Here is a 13,155-nt window from a genome sequence, read left to right on the forward strand (position 1 = left end):
CGTAGAGAACTTCATCTGCTAGTACCAGTGCACTACCAGGGAGTAGTACAATAGGTATTGTACTACTCCCTGCTATAATTATAGTAGTACCAAGAGTGCATAAACAAACAAAAAAATGTAGGTTTGCAGCGTACGGCAAACCGTAGTTATCGCTGACAACCGAGCAGCAGGCAAAAGCCACGCGCGTGGCTAGGCGCGCAACAATGGGGGTGTCTGGCATGCAATGGCGGGCAGCCGTACTGGGGAAAGCCCAGGCCGCAGTACGAGTACGCCCATATGCGCGGGCGAGACTACCCCATATTTGCATAAAGGTATCAGCGCTACTAATGCAATGTTTACTATAAACAGGGCTCATGGCGCCTAATCTCTATATTAGGAAGCAGTTCCTTTCATGGCACGAAAGCCTCCAGCGCGCGTACTAAGCCTCAGCCAAGGTACAGTACTAACCGAGTACGCAAGATAGAACAGGCGGTGTGGCGGAGCAAACATACCACGTATGGAAGAGGCGAAGTCCCCGGATGCCGCCCGGTCCACAATGACAGACACCACCATGCTTATATGGGAAATAAGGCGCGAGAGCCCACCAGGTAAGGCGGGCCGCATAAGCACGTGGCAAGCGCAAATAGCGTAAGACGTAGGTCTACCCACGAGGCCACAACGCGAGAGTACGGCAGCATGAGCAGAGTACGAGAGTACGATGCCGGATCAACGCAGGGCGGACCAAGGTGTGGTAGTGCCACAGCACGAGGCACCTCAGCAGTTGGATCATGGAGGTGGCGAACGCAGGGACAGCATCAATTTGGCAGCTAGCAGCAGCAGCAGATGGGCGTGATTTTTTTTCTTCTTCAAGACTAGCAACTAGCTCGTTTCACTCGTGATTGCTTAATCACATGGCAAAAACAACAAAAATGCAACCCCATTCTATGGTGCTATGATGTGTGTGTCTCGGGGGGAGGGGCGATAACTCAGTGTTTATGGACTCTTGCTAGTACCAAGAGTACATAACCCCATGTACTCTTGCTAGTACTACGCGTAGAAATCTGGACCCCAAACACGTAGATCTACGCGAAGCCGTATAATATATAGTTGAGTCCAGATCAGACACCTTCTCTCTACGTGATTTCTCTACGTTTCAGGCAGGGAGTCCTTGACCTTGTAGCTCTTATTATATTAGGGGCCGGGCCAAGAACTGCCCACGTGCCACTACAGTTCCTTCCCAAAAGACTGAAAGCGTGCGAAAAGTACTGTAGTTTCGAGGCGCAAGCCAAATGGCTCCCTTTCGCACTTCAACCTAACTCGGATCCTTCCTGAGCAAACCTCCTCACGATCACCACTACCAGACCGTAGACAGTAAGCATGGTGGAGGCGGCGAGTGTGCTATTGTTCCTTCTGCTTTGCACTTTCAGCACAAGCACGGTGAATGCCTTCATAATCTTGTAAGTGACTTAGTCTGACTCTTTATATCATAATTACTTCATAGCTTTTGGGATGCAGCTGTACTGTCTCAGTAGAGGGAAGGTTTGTTTGTTTGTTTATTTACGGATTCTCCAGAGGTAAATGGATACCTATCATGGGAGTCTCACCAAACCAATAAAATAATGAAAATAAAATTATGTATGGAGCGCAAAAAACTCAAAATCTGAGATTTTCTAAGTCAAATGAGAGGAAGAACAATAGATTGAGAACCAGGGGTGCTAATACTTAATAGAACACTGGAAAGGCACTAAAACAAAATAACTGCAGTAGCGAATTTAGACTATATTGTTCAACACGTGAAACTAGGTATGCCGGAAACTGAGAAGCGGTAAACTTCATACAGCTTCCTTACCTGGCGATTAGGAAGGTGAATGCACACAGGCGCGTAGCACCGCCGTTGGCGGTGGTCCGGCCAGGGGGGCCGGGGGATGTCCCCCCTGATTTTTTTGAAATTAGGGTGCAAATCCTGCATTCTGGGCACTTTTGGCATTGTTTTACTATGGTGGTCGTGGTCGGGCGTTAAAGTGGTCCGGACCGGCCGGAGCGGCTGCATACTGGCCAACCCTCCCGTTTTTCCCGGGAAAATCCCGGAAAATCGACACTCCTCCCGGGGTCCCGGGGATTTCAAGCAAACTCCCGGAAAAACCAAAGTTTTGTCTGATACAGGATTTTCTAGAAAACTCCATGGTTTCTGCCTGAATATCCCGGTTTTTTGAACTTTTTTCAAAGGTATGTACGGTGCTCATTCGCACTTCGAACCAGGGAGTAGTACAATACCGGGTATTGTACTACTCCCTACTTGGAACAGTGCACAGCACTTTGAAGACCTGACCATGCCTGCAAGATCTGCACTGACAAAGTGACAGGCGGGCGCCGACTGATCAAACTGCACTATGTCTACGAGCTCTCGTACAGCCTATGGCCTAGGGTCGATCTGTGCTGTACGCACAGCTGTAGAGTCGAACGTTTTTTTGGCGGGAAAAGCTCAATTTCACTTGTTTTTGTGCCATCCAGGGATTTTGAGAGAAATCCAGGGATTCTGCATGTCTTGTCAAGGGATTGAGATTGTGGTGGTTGGTCAGTATGCGGCTGCTACGCCCCTGGCATATAGCGGGGCAATAGGGCTTGAAAGTGCTACGTCACAGCATAGCAACAATTTCAAAAATTCAAAAACTGGATCAACTTGGATCCAGTTTTTGTATGGATCCATGCACATTTCAAGCCGTCTTACTCACCGCAAGGTGATGTAGCCAGTGAAACTGACTGATTTGGCTACTGGGGGCGGGGTTACAACTGGTGTAGAAGTAAAAGTCACCCCTGCATACGACATGAGTAGGGATCTCAGCGCGTGCAGTGCGCAGGGTGTTTGCGCATACATTGCGTCATCGAGTTTTGAGTGCAGCTCGCGGACACAGCAGAAAAATGGCGACGGTCGATTTTCGACACTAGGGGACGCGGTGGACACTAGCGGAATCGTCATCTTCATCGTCGTTCGAACATACTTTGTAATTCCCGCCGAAGGACAGCGTGGCCAAGGCGATATTGCCCCGGTCGATTTTCCTATAATTTTCCATTCGGCAAAAACCCACTTCAGAGAGGATTCAGTCAAAAATTCAGACGTTTCTCCGGTTAGATTGTCCTAACTTCGATTTTCAGTGCATCCGCCATCGCGAACATCGCCGCCATTATCACTCAGAGAGAAGACATCGCGCTCAGTAGAAGAGGTGTTCACGCTGCGTCCAAGAGTGAAAGATTGTGCTCTTTGACCCTCCATAGTTCCTCTGAGAGAGTGTCTGGGAGATAGGTAGCTTGGAGATGGCCGTAGAACGTGCTTTCCTGGACGCAATATTCAGCCATTCCTACTGTCTTCTTCAACTTGATTTATTTGGAAAAAATGTTCTTTTCCACGATTTCTGCACTGGACGCGTTTGGGATCGAAAATCTCACCTGCGCAGACTGGCTGCGCAGTTCACGCGCTGAGATCCCTAACATGAGTGGGTTGCTATGCACCCACATACTGAGGCAATAGCAAAGTCACACCTTAGTGGATCCAAAATAGAAATCTGATGGCAACTTACTACTCCCTGGCCGTTTTTGACGTCATCACTTTCAAGCCCTATTGCCAATAGCTTCTTGATCTGTTATTTTACATCATTATTGTGAGCATCATTATTGTGAGCATCATTATTGTGCAAAATATTGTATCCATGTCATCATAGTGTCGTCATCGTGATCACAAAACATTCTTAAACCGTACACGACAAAGCGTACTTGTCCATACGTTAACTCATTAGTTCTTGCTCGCTAGAGCTTCGTTGTGGGCTAGTCATGGCCCAAATTTGCTCTGCCCACATCGATATTTTGCCGCACAATTTTGCCACAAAATTTTCGATTTAAGGACGTTTAGCAGTGCGAAAATTCGAACTTTTGGTGGTGATATTTCGCGAAAATCTGTTTCGAAAAAGAAAACTTGTGAGGAAAAGGACATATGGATACGAGTTAAGAGTAACTCTCCATCACTGTAACTGGATACTATATACAGTCAGAAAGTGCAATAACTAGGCACAAAACTGACAAGAGTACTGAGACATTCGACGTCCTGACACCTAGCTTCAACACGTCGGTTAGCGCTACGGAGATGTATTGAAGCTAGGTGTCAGGACGTCGAATGTCTCAGTACTCTTGTCAGTTTTGTGCCTAGTTATTGCACTTTCTGACTGTATATAGTATCCAGTTACAGTGATGGAGAGTTACTCTTAACTCGTATCCATATGTCCTTTTCCTTTCTACATTTATTTATGGCTCAACATCTGAGTTTCAAAACTTGTGAGGTTAAAAAAAAAAGTAAATTATCGTGTCCGTTCCCGAAGGGAACTCACGACGGCCGCTAACACCCGATAAACCCTAGCGGCAGATGCAGCGCCTAACGGTGGGGGTGAGTGGGTAAGCCTCACAACCACTGGCACAAGTGCCGAGAACGACCCCATTAGCTGCATCCATGTACCCCTTGTGCCTGGCCACAAGTTCCCAGTTGACTGTGGGTAGCAGCACGGCTGGAAAAAACCGCTCCCAGGCAGGACTTGAACCAGTTACCTCTCGTATCTCAATCATGGTCTTTGACCAACCCACTGTGCCTGCCTGGTTTAGCAATGTGAAATGACTTTTTCTCGAAGTTATTTGAATCTTATAGTACCGTACCGTATATGCAGCTCAGTCTCAAGTAGGCCTCGGCGGGTAATGCTAGTTATTTCAGCTCAAAATGCTTTTAGCATTGCTAGTTATTCGGTCATATAATGCTCGTTAGAATGCTAATTTGGACTTGTAATGCTAGTTGAAAAGGCAATGTGAACCACTCATATGGCATTGTGTCATAATGTAAGTCACACTGCACGGAATACTGCTATTGGAAGTACCTAGTACTTTGAAAGTAGATTATATGGTGACGCTATTTCAAAATGATGTGGAACTGAAGTTGCTATCATGAACTAGCAGTGAATAACAGTAAATCAGAACCCTATGTTACGTCGACAGTCTTCAAAGTACTTTGAGGGTGCATACGGAATGCTATTTTGGAAATTTAGTATATTGTGTGGTATGAAAAAGTACAATATAAGTCAACGTATCACTTCGTGGAATGAGTCAATCAGCACAGTGGGCAACTAGTGCATGAGTATAGGTAATCAGTCCAGACACCAAAACTTGGTGATTCATTGCAGCAATCCATTAGCAACACAATGGGGCATAATCCCAGTGAACACACTGTCACAATAGTAGGAATGTTACTTTCAACGAAACCACACTGTAATTCTTTGGTAGATTTTGCTCCAGAGCTCAAGCATGACAACACCACATAACTCAGCTCATGGTCATTCCTTGGATCTCATCCTGTGCTGCTTACAGCTCAGTTGTGTTTCTTCCACGGTTGTACTGGAGCATGATCTCTAACTGCAGATGATCAACGAGCATTGAATATTGCCGGCTGCCAGTAGCTGCTTCCAAAAGGGAGAACACTCTTTCGGCGGCTGCCGACGATGGTGGGACAGTGATCACAATGCATGCTGCACTTTGCCATCCTGGAAGGTTAGTTTGGTCTTTCCACCATGCCAGGCGGTCTTGGCCTAGTTGGACATCGGCTGCTGCTACCTTGTATGCAGCGAGCTCTTTCTTCAGGCGTTGAATAATCCCATCGTCATCTAGAGTTGGGAAGGATTGTCGCGAATGGCACCAGTGTCTGCTCCAGCGCCGGGTGAGCCGGGTAATCCACCCGGTTGGGCGGCGCTTGAACCCGGTTGAAAATATTATAGTACCGGGTCACCTGTGACCCGGTTGGTACTTTACACTTTCGAACTTTGAAAGGACTGACTCCATGGCTTGTATGTGTCAGACTCCAGTACTTCTTCTTCTTTTGTAATTTTCTAATTCCTGTCCTCTCTTTTCTAAATGCGGCTTATCCATTCGCCTTTATATCATTGGGCCTAGTTCCCGTTTATTGTCCGAATTAAAATAAACCAACCAACCAGTTAAAGCATGTGACTCGGCTGGTGAGACAGCGCCAGGTACATGTGTACCCGGCTCCGACCCGGTTGAAATGGTTGCGCCAGGTACACGTGTACCCGGCTGTCCTACAATCCTAGAGCAGACACTGGGCACCACCATTCGCGAATCTTTCTTGTACAGTACTATAGTTGTAATATATTCAGCCGCTTATGTCTATCTGGAGAGCAGTCTCTGACCGGCTCGACTACGCTCTGTTTTCATTTCCGTCCCCGAACAAGAACTCAATGGCATATATCTCGGCGTACGCTCCAACTCTCCCAACGTCTGAGAAGACTCCCGCAGTACGACAGGAATTCTATGACTCGCTGCTCACTCTAATTCGTAGTTTTGCCAAGAGAACGCTCGTGCTCGTGGGAGGCGACTTCAACGCTAAGGTCGGCCGCCGCCACGCATCCGACGCATACACTTGCTTAGGCAGGTGGGCGAACGGTCGAAGGAACTCGAACGAGGAAGCGCTGTTGGAGAGCTGTGAGGAAACCGGCATGCGACTCGCAAATACTACGTTTCAGCACCCTGCCAGACACATCACTACCTGGACTGGCACCATCCGACGTTGTTTGCGCCGGTATTCTCACTCACAACACAGAGTCTGAGGTTTATAGAATATTATCACTAGGAGAAGACTGTATCCATTGCAAACTGATTGCAATACTTCAAAAGGCTAGCTACTACTGTAAATATACAAATTTTCGGCAGCTATTTAATTTCGGCTATATTCGGCACCGACCCAAAACGCCTAAATTAAAACGCCGATGAAATTTTCACAGCATCTGTCACACTATACCATGCCCTCTACCCCACGCCGAAAATAAATCGCCGCCGAAATGTCAAATATCGTTAAGTGCCGAAATTTTGCAGCGCCGAAATTTTGTATATTTACAGTACCTGGTAGTAACAGAAACAGCCAAAGACCAAGAACACAACAACTGCACCCGCAAGCTCTTTCCTTGCACTAACCACAAATACATCAAAATCAAGCAGCAAAATGCAAATCCACACGCATGTTTGCCGGAACTGAACCTCCATAGCGCAGCTGATCATTGCGGCTGCACGAGACGACCTTCCCGCCACAGTGGGGCAAAGAACTATGCATGGCACTAGCAATGAATGCATGCAGCAGTGATGAATAGGGACATCAACAAGACACAACACACAGTACTCAGTAGTCATGAGCAGGCTGAGGTAACTGAGGGCCGGGGAACAGTACAGACATGTGCACAACAGCACCTAGGTTTACTACTACCCAAGGTTATTCATGTCTTGGTCTAAACTGAGCAAGTTACTAGTGGAGATCTGTGGGGTGACTTGGTCGTACCAACATCCTCCCCCCGGTGACGTCTTCAAGCGTCACCCTTATTCAGAACGTCCAGCACACAGATCTTTGACACCGGCCTGCGGTATGTCCCGGACACTGTCTTGACGTCGGCCACTCTGACATGTCCATCGGTGCCGGGATAGACGGCCGTAATGGTACCTTTCGGCCAGCTGCCTCTGGGTAGGTCTCTGTCGGCAATCACGACTATGTCATTGACCTTGACTTCTTTCTGCTGTCGCTGATGCCACTTCGTCCTTCTCGTCAACGTCGGCAGGTATTCACGCAGCCACCTCCTCCAGAAGTGATCGGCTAGCACTTGCACAATCCGCCACTGCTTCCTCATGCACAGCTCAGCCTCATCAAATTCGCCAGGTGCTTGATGGTTGGAGGGCGTACCGAGGAGAAAATGGTTTGGTGTGAGGCTGTCTTCGTCTGTCGCGTCGCAAGACACGTGGGTCAGCGGGCGGCTGTTCAGGAGCGACTCTACTTCAGCAAGCAGGGTGACCAGCACATCTTCACGGGGCGCTCGTGCTGTCAGTACCGCCTTCAGAGCTGTCTTCACTGAGCGCACAAGACGTTCCCACGCTCCGCCCATGTGCGGAGCAGCGGGTGGGTTGAACCTCCATTCTGTACCCTTCGGTGTCAAGTGTCCTTGAATCTTGGTGTGGTCGAAGTCCTGGACAGCTTTGCGAAGTTCCGAGTCCGCACCACGGAAATTGGTGCCGTTATCCGAGTAGATGATGCCTGGTTGTCCTCGCCTGCTAGCCATTCGGCGGATGGCCATGATAGCGCTGTCCGTGGTGAGATCTCGGGCAAGTTCGAGGTGTATTGCCCTGGTGGTGAGGCACGTGAATAGCGCACCATACCGCTTCTCGTGCCGGCGTCCAATGGTTACCTCCATGGGTCCGAAATAGTCGAGACCGCAGTGTGTGAACGGTCGGACGAAAGCTGCAAGTCGGCTGTCTGGGAGGGCGCCCATCTGAGGAACCACCGGCTGCGCCCGGTCGTTCTTGCACTTTTGGCATTCCGTCCATGTTCGACGCACTACAGCTCGCAAGGTCGGGATCCAGTAGCTTCGGCGTATCTCGTTGGTCATGTGCGCTTGTCCGTTGTGCCCGCACCATTCGTGAGTCTGCTGGAGCAGTAGGCGGGTGAACGGGTGTTTTGGAGGTAGAATCACCGGGTCCAGCTCCACCAGGCTGCCAGCCGGGGCCGTTCTGATTCTGCCTGCCATGCGGATCAGCCCGGCTTCATCGATACGCGGCGACAGTGTGTACAAGGTGCTGCTCGTCGCGACGCTTCCCGTCTTCCGCAGGTCCAGGAGCTCTGTCGGAAAGGCATCGGCCTGGCAGCGCAACCACCAGAGCTCTTGAGCTCGCCGGAACTCCGATGGGCGAAGTTCGCCTGCAACTGGTGGCTTTCCTGTCGCTGAGGCCCGCAGATTCCTGATGTACCTGACCACCCATGCAGTCGTTCTCACAAGCTTGTTCCAAGATGAGTACCTCTCGATCTCAGGTAGAGCGAGTGTTGGTGCCTCCCGAGCGGTCGCCACGAACTCGTTCTTCAGCTCGACGCTGTCATCTTCGCGTGGTGTAGCTGCTCCGGGCTTTTCAACTGGCCACTCCGACTCTGGGTGTCTCAGGAAGTCGGGTCCCTTCAGCCATTTCTCAGCCAATCCGCTGTCGTTACGTGGACGGGTTGCTGCATCAGCTGGGTTCTCATCGGTCGGCACCCAGCGCCACTGGCTTACATCGGTCACTTCCGTAATCTCTCCAACCCGATGAGCCACGAACGGCTTGAAACGTCGGGCATCGGCCTGTATCCACCGTAGCGCTGTTACGGAGTCAGTCCACAAAGTGACGCTGTCGATGCTGATGTCATGTTCGGACTTGATCGTCTCGGTCATGCGGCTGGCCATGACAGCTGCTTGTAGCTCAAGTCTTGGAATGGAGAGTGGTTTTAATGGCGCTACACGTGTTTTTCCCAGCACGAAAGCGACCTGGGCACTCCCGTCGGCGAAGGTGACTCTGAGGTAGGCTGCAGCCGCAAAGGCCGACTCGCTGGCATCTCCAAAGACGTGTAGTTGAACTTGGGCTCTCTTGGTCATATCTTCACTGTAGGGGCGTGGCACAGACAGCTCGCTCAGCTTGAGTAGCATTTGCCACCACTCTTTCCAGCGTGTCACGAGGTCATCCGGTAGCGGCTGGTCCCAGCTGACTCCGGTGCGCCATATCCGCTGGAGAAGTACCTTTGCCGATACCGTGTGAAATGCCAGGTAGCCAAGCGGATCAAATACTGACATGCACATGCGTAGCACATGTCGCTTTGTCGGCTGCGTCACTTCTGCTTCTTGTGTCACCAGTCGTGCACTTAGCTTGAAGCTGAAGATGTCCTCCCGCGGCATCCATTTGAGGCCAAGGGTCTTCTCGGTCGGGGTGGCCGTTTCACCGCTGTCGATCGTGAGAGCGCTGTCGGACCTGAGCTCGGGTGGCACGCTTGCTAGGACCTCTGACGAGTTGCTTACCCAGCTACGAATGGTGAACCCGCCGGCTTTGTGGATCTTGACGACTTGAAGCGCTCTGGCGACAGCTGTCTCCACTGTTGGCGTTGAATCGAAGTAGTCGTCCATGTAGTGCTTGCGGTTGATTGCGTAGACAGCTTCTTCGTGGTTGTCCCTGAACTCCTCAGCATTCCTCCGCATCACGAACTGGGCCGAGGCAGGCGAGCATACCGCTCCGAACGTCATCGCCTTCATTTGGTACGCGTCCGGCTCTCTGTCACGTTTCATGCCTCGCCAAAGGAAGCGTTGGGATGGTTGATCTTTTCCCCGAATCTGAACCTGGTGGAACATCTGCTGTATATCGCCGCCGAAGGCAATACGGTGCTCCCTGAACTTGAATAGAACGCCGGTGAGAGAATTCAGCAGATCCGGACCCGGAACCAGGGCGTCGTTTAGGCTCATGCCGTTGCTTGAGGCTGCCGCGTCGAAGACTAGTCGCAGCTTCCCTGGTTTGTTCGGGTTCGTGACACCAAAGTGCGACTGGTACCACTTGCGCTCGTGGAATGCTGTCTCCTCTTCTGGTGTCAGCTTGAAGGCATAACCGGCAGCCAGGTACTGTTCGATCTTACTGCAGTACGCGTCAGCGAAGACTTGATCCCTGTCCATCTTTCGCTCGATGGAGAACAGCCGCCGGAGGGCCATGGGCTTGCTCTCTGGTAGGAGTATGCCACTCTCTCTCCACAGGAGTCCGGTTTCCCAGCGGTCTTCGACTCGTCTGGTGGTCGATTCCATGATCCTCTCAGCTCGCGCTTCCTGTCGGGACCGGATCTTAGTGCTGGTGACCTTGACACCAAACGAGTCTGTGGTGAAGAAAGACTTGACGAGCAGATGTAGGTCGTCATCGAAGCAGCCATCTTTGATTTGCGCTGACAGGCTGCTGTGGGCGTTTTCGGTGCTGAGGTCATCGACTCTGCCGTGGATTGCCCAGCCTAGCTTGCACCGCGTGGCTACCGGCGATCCGGGCGGTCCCTCGACCCACTCTCGGGGCATGATCAGGTCACAATTGTCCTGCCCGATGAGCATTCTGGGCTTCTGCATATCCTCCACTGTCAGATCAGCGTCTCGGAGGTGTTTCCAGTGCTGGCAGGTGCTGTTGACGTCGAGGTCTTGCTTGGGTAGATCCAGTGTAACGGTTCGTACATCGTTCAGGTAGAACTCCTGCCCGCTTCCGAACACCGAAACCTCCACCTTCCTGGAGTTGTTGTCAGTCTGGCTGGTGTCGTCCGTCCAGGTCAGTGTCAGCGGGCAGTGCGTCCCCTTGGCGCCGATCTCCTTGGCTAGGCTAGCGTCAAGCAACGTGACTGTAGATGCTTCGTCGAGCAGAGCGAACGTGTGTACCGTCCCCTTCGTGCCTGTGACGTTGATGGGTACTGTGCGCAGCATCACCCTCCCACTGGTAGGTCGTTGAGTTGCGTTGCACGGCGCTGGCTGGTCCCCCGTCCTCTCCTGCGTGCTCGGTTGCGGCAGATGGAGGAGTCGGTGGTGTAGCCTTTCGCACCCGTCACGTCCGCACCGTGCTTTCTTCGGGCAGTCCCTGACTTGGTGTCCACAGCCAAAACAGACGAAGCAGCGGTTCTCATTCTTGATCCACTTCCACCTGTCCTTGACTAGGGCCTTCTTCAAGGTGTTGCAGTTGGCAGCGGAGTGCCCGGCTTTCTTGCAGAAACCACATTGTTCTTCTCGTGCGGTGAAGGTGTTCCCACGGAGGCCGCCTGGTCGCTTGCCAGATGGCGGCTTTTCAGCTCTGTCAGTGGCGGTGAGTCTTCTGACGTGGCTGATAGCGTCCGCTCGTTGTGATAGCCATTCGGAGAGTGTTGCCAGGGTCACTCCGGTGTGTTGGGTGTGGACGAACTCCCCCCATTGCCGCTTCAGGCTGTTGGGAAGTTTCATGATCACTTCCTGCCGCAGGGTAGGATTTGTGAGATGTCCGGTATCGTTCATGAGCTGCATTGTTGCGACGAGGTTGCCGACCGCATTTGCCGTGTCGATGAGGGCCTCGAAGTCCTCTTCTCCAGCTGGCTTCAGTTTCTTGACGCCGTCAATTATGGTCTGTATCACCTGCTCTGGCTGCCCGAACCGCATTTCCAGAGTCTGCATGACACGATCGACGTTATCAGGTACGATGAGCATGGCTTTGACGGTGTCCTTAGCCTTCCCTTTGAGGGCTTTCTGTAGCCTGGCCATATTCTCCGCATTGGAGAATTTGCATTCACTCGTCGATGAAGTGAACATATGGCGGAACATCGGCCAGGACGCCGGGTCGCCGTTAAACTCTGGGAGGTCCTTTGCGGTGGACTGTCGGGCGACTATCTTGTGAAGGTCGCTGCCAGTATCTTGGGAGCCATGTCTCTGCGTGGCTGTCGTCAGGTGTCCGGCCAAGGCCTCCGCAAGCTGACTGACAGCTGTCACCACTGAAGTCTGAGCGGCCTGGGCCGGGGTGTGCTCTTCATCTGCGATTGGCTGGTCCCTAGCGCGTGCTGCGGGCGGCAGGCGTTCTGTCGGCTCAGCCTTGTCGCCAAGGGACTCCACATCCTCAGTATCTTTCGGGACGGGTTGGTGGTACTCAGCTGGAGTCCGGCGGTGGTATGACGATGACTTGTCCACAGAACTCGCTCCCCTGAGTTCTGCAGGTCGAGGCTCGTACTCGTGGACGGCGTGGAATCGAGCATCGTTACCAGGACTACTCGTGTCAGTCACGGTATCCCGTCTCTGTTTGACTGCCCGGTCTGCAGGGCTACCTCGCGCTGCGCATTTCTCTAGGAACAGCTGGCGCCACTGGTCAGCTTTCCTTTGCTGCTGCTCCGCAGATTGCCTGGCTTGACTCAGGAGTTCACGTAGGTGATCCTTGTCACCCTCCGCGTGCGCAGCCTGCTCCTCGATCTCCTGGAGTTCTTTGCGTGACCGCTGTCTCTGGCAGGCCATCGCCTCGAACTCTACCTTGCGCTGCTCCGATACGCGCTTCACCTTGTCGAGTTCAGCCCGCAGTTCGGTGTTGCAATCATACAAGTCGCTGTTCTCAGCTTGAGCTGTGCTCTTGTGGAGGTCTAGCTCGCGACGTGTTCGCCGCAATTCAGACTGAAGGTGTTGCACGACAAGATCCTTCTCATGACTTTCGTCAGCGGACTGTTGTAAACTTTGCTGCAGGCAATCAATCATCCGGTGTGCGTGACTGAGTGCGTCTTCGTTGGCCTGTGACTGAGCATTGTGTGCGGTTACAGCTGACTGCTCAGAGAGATTCACAGGTTCA

General features: G+C 51.8%; 1 protein-coding gene across 2 annotated transcripts in view; it reads left to right on the forward strand.

The window, feature by feature from the left end:
• Window positions 1-1,182: 1,182 nt before the first annotated feature.
• Window positions 1,183-13,155, forward strand: part of LOC135825188 (uncharacterized) — a 35,980-nt gene continuing 24,007 nt past the window's right edge. For both annotated transcript variants that reach the window (XM_065337920.1, XM_065337929.1), the window contains exon 1: window positions 1,183-1,436. In XM_065337920.1, coding sequence (XP_065193992.1) covers window positions 1,357-1,436 — 80 coding nt within the window. In that variant the 5' untranslated portion in view covers window positions 1,183-1,356. The remainder of the gene's footprint in view (window positions 1,437-13,155) is intronic.

Source organism: Sycon ciliatum, chromosome 1 (genome assembly GCF_964019385.1).
Source record: "Sycon ciliatum chromosome 1, ocSycCili1.1, whole genome shotgun sequence".
Lineage (NCBI taxonomy): Eukaryota > Metazoa > Porifera > Calcarea > Leucosolenida > Sycettidae > Sycon > Sycon ciliatum.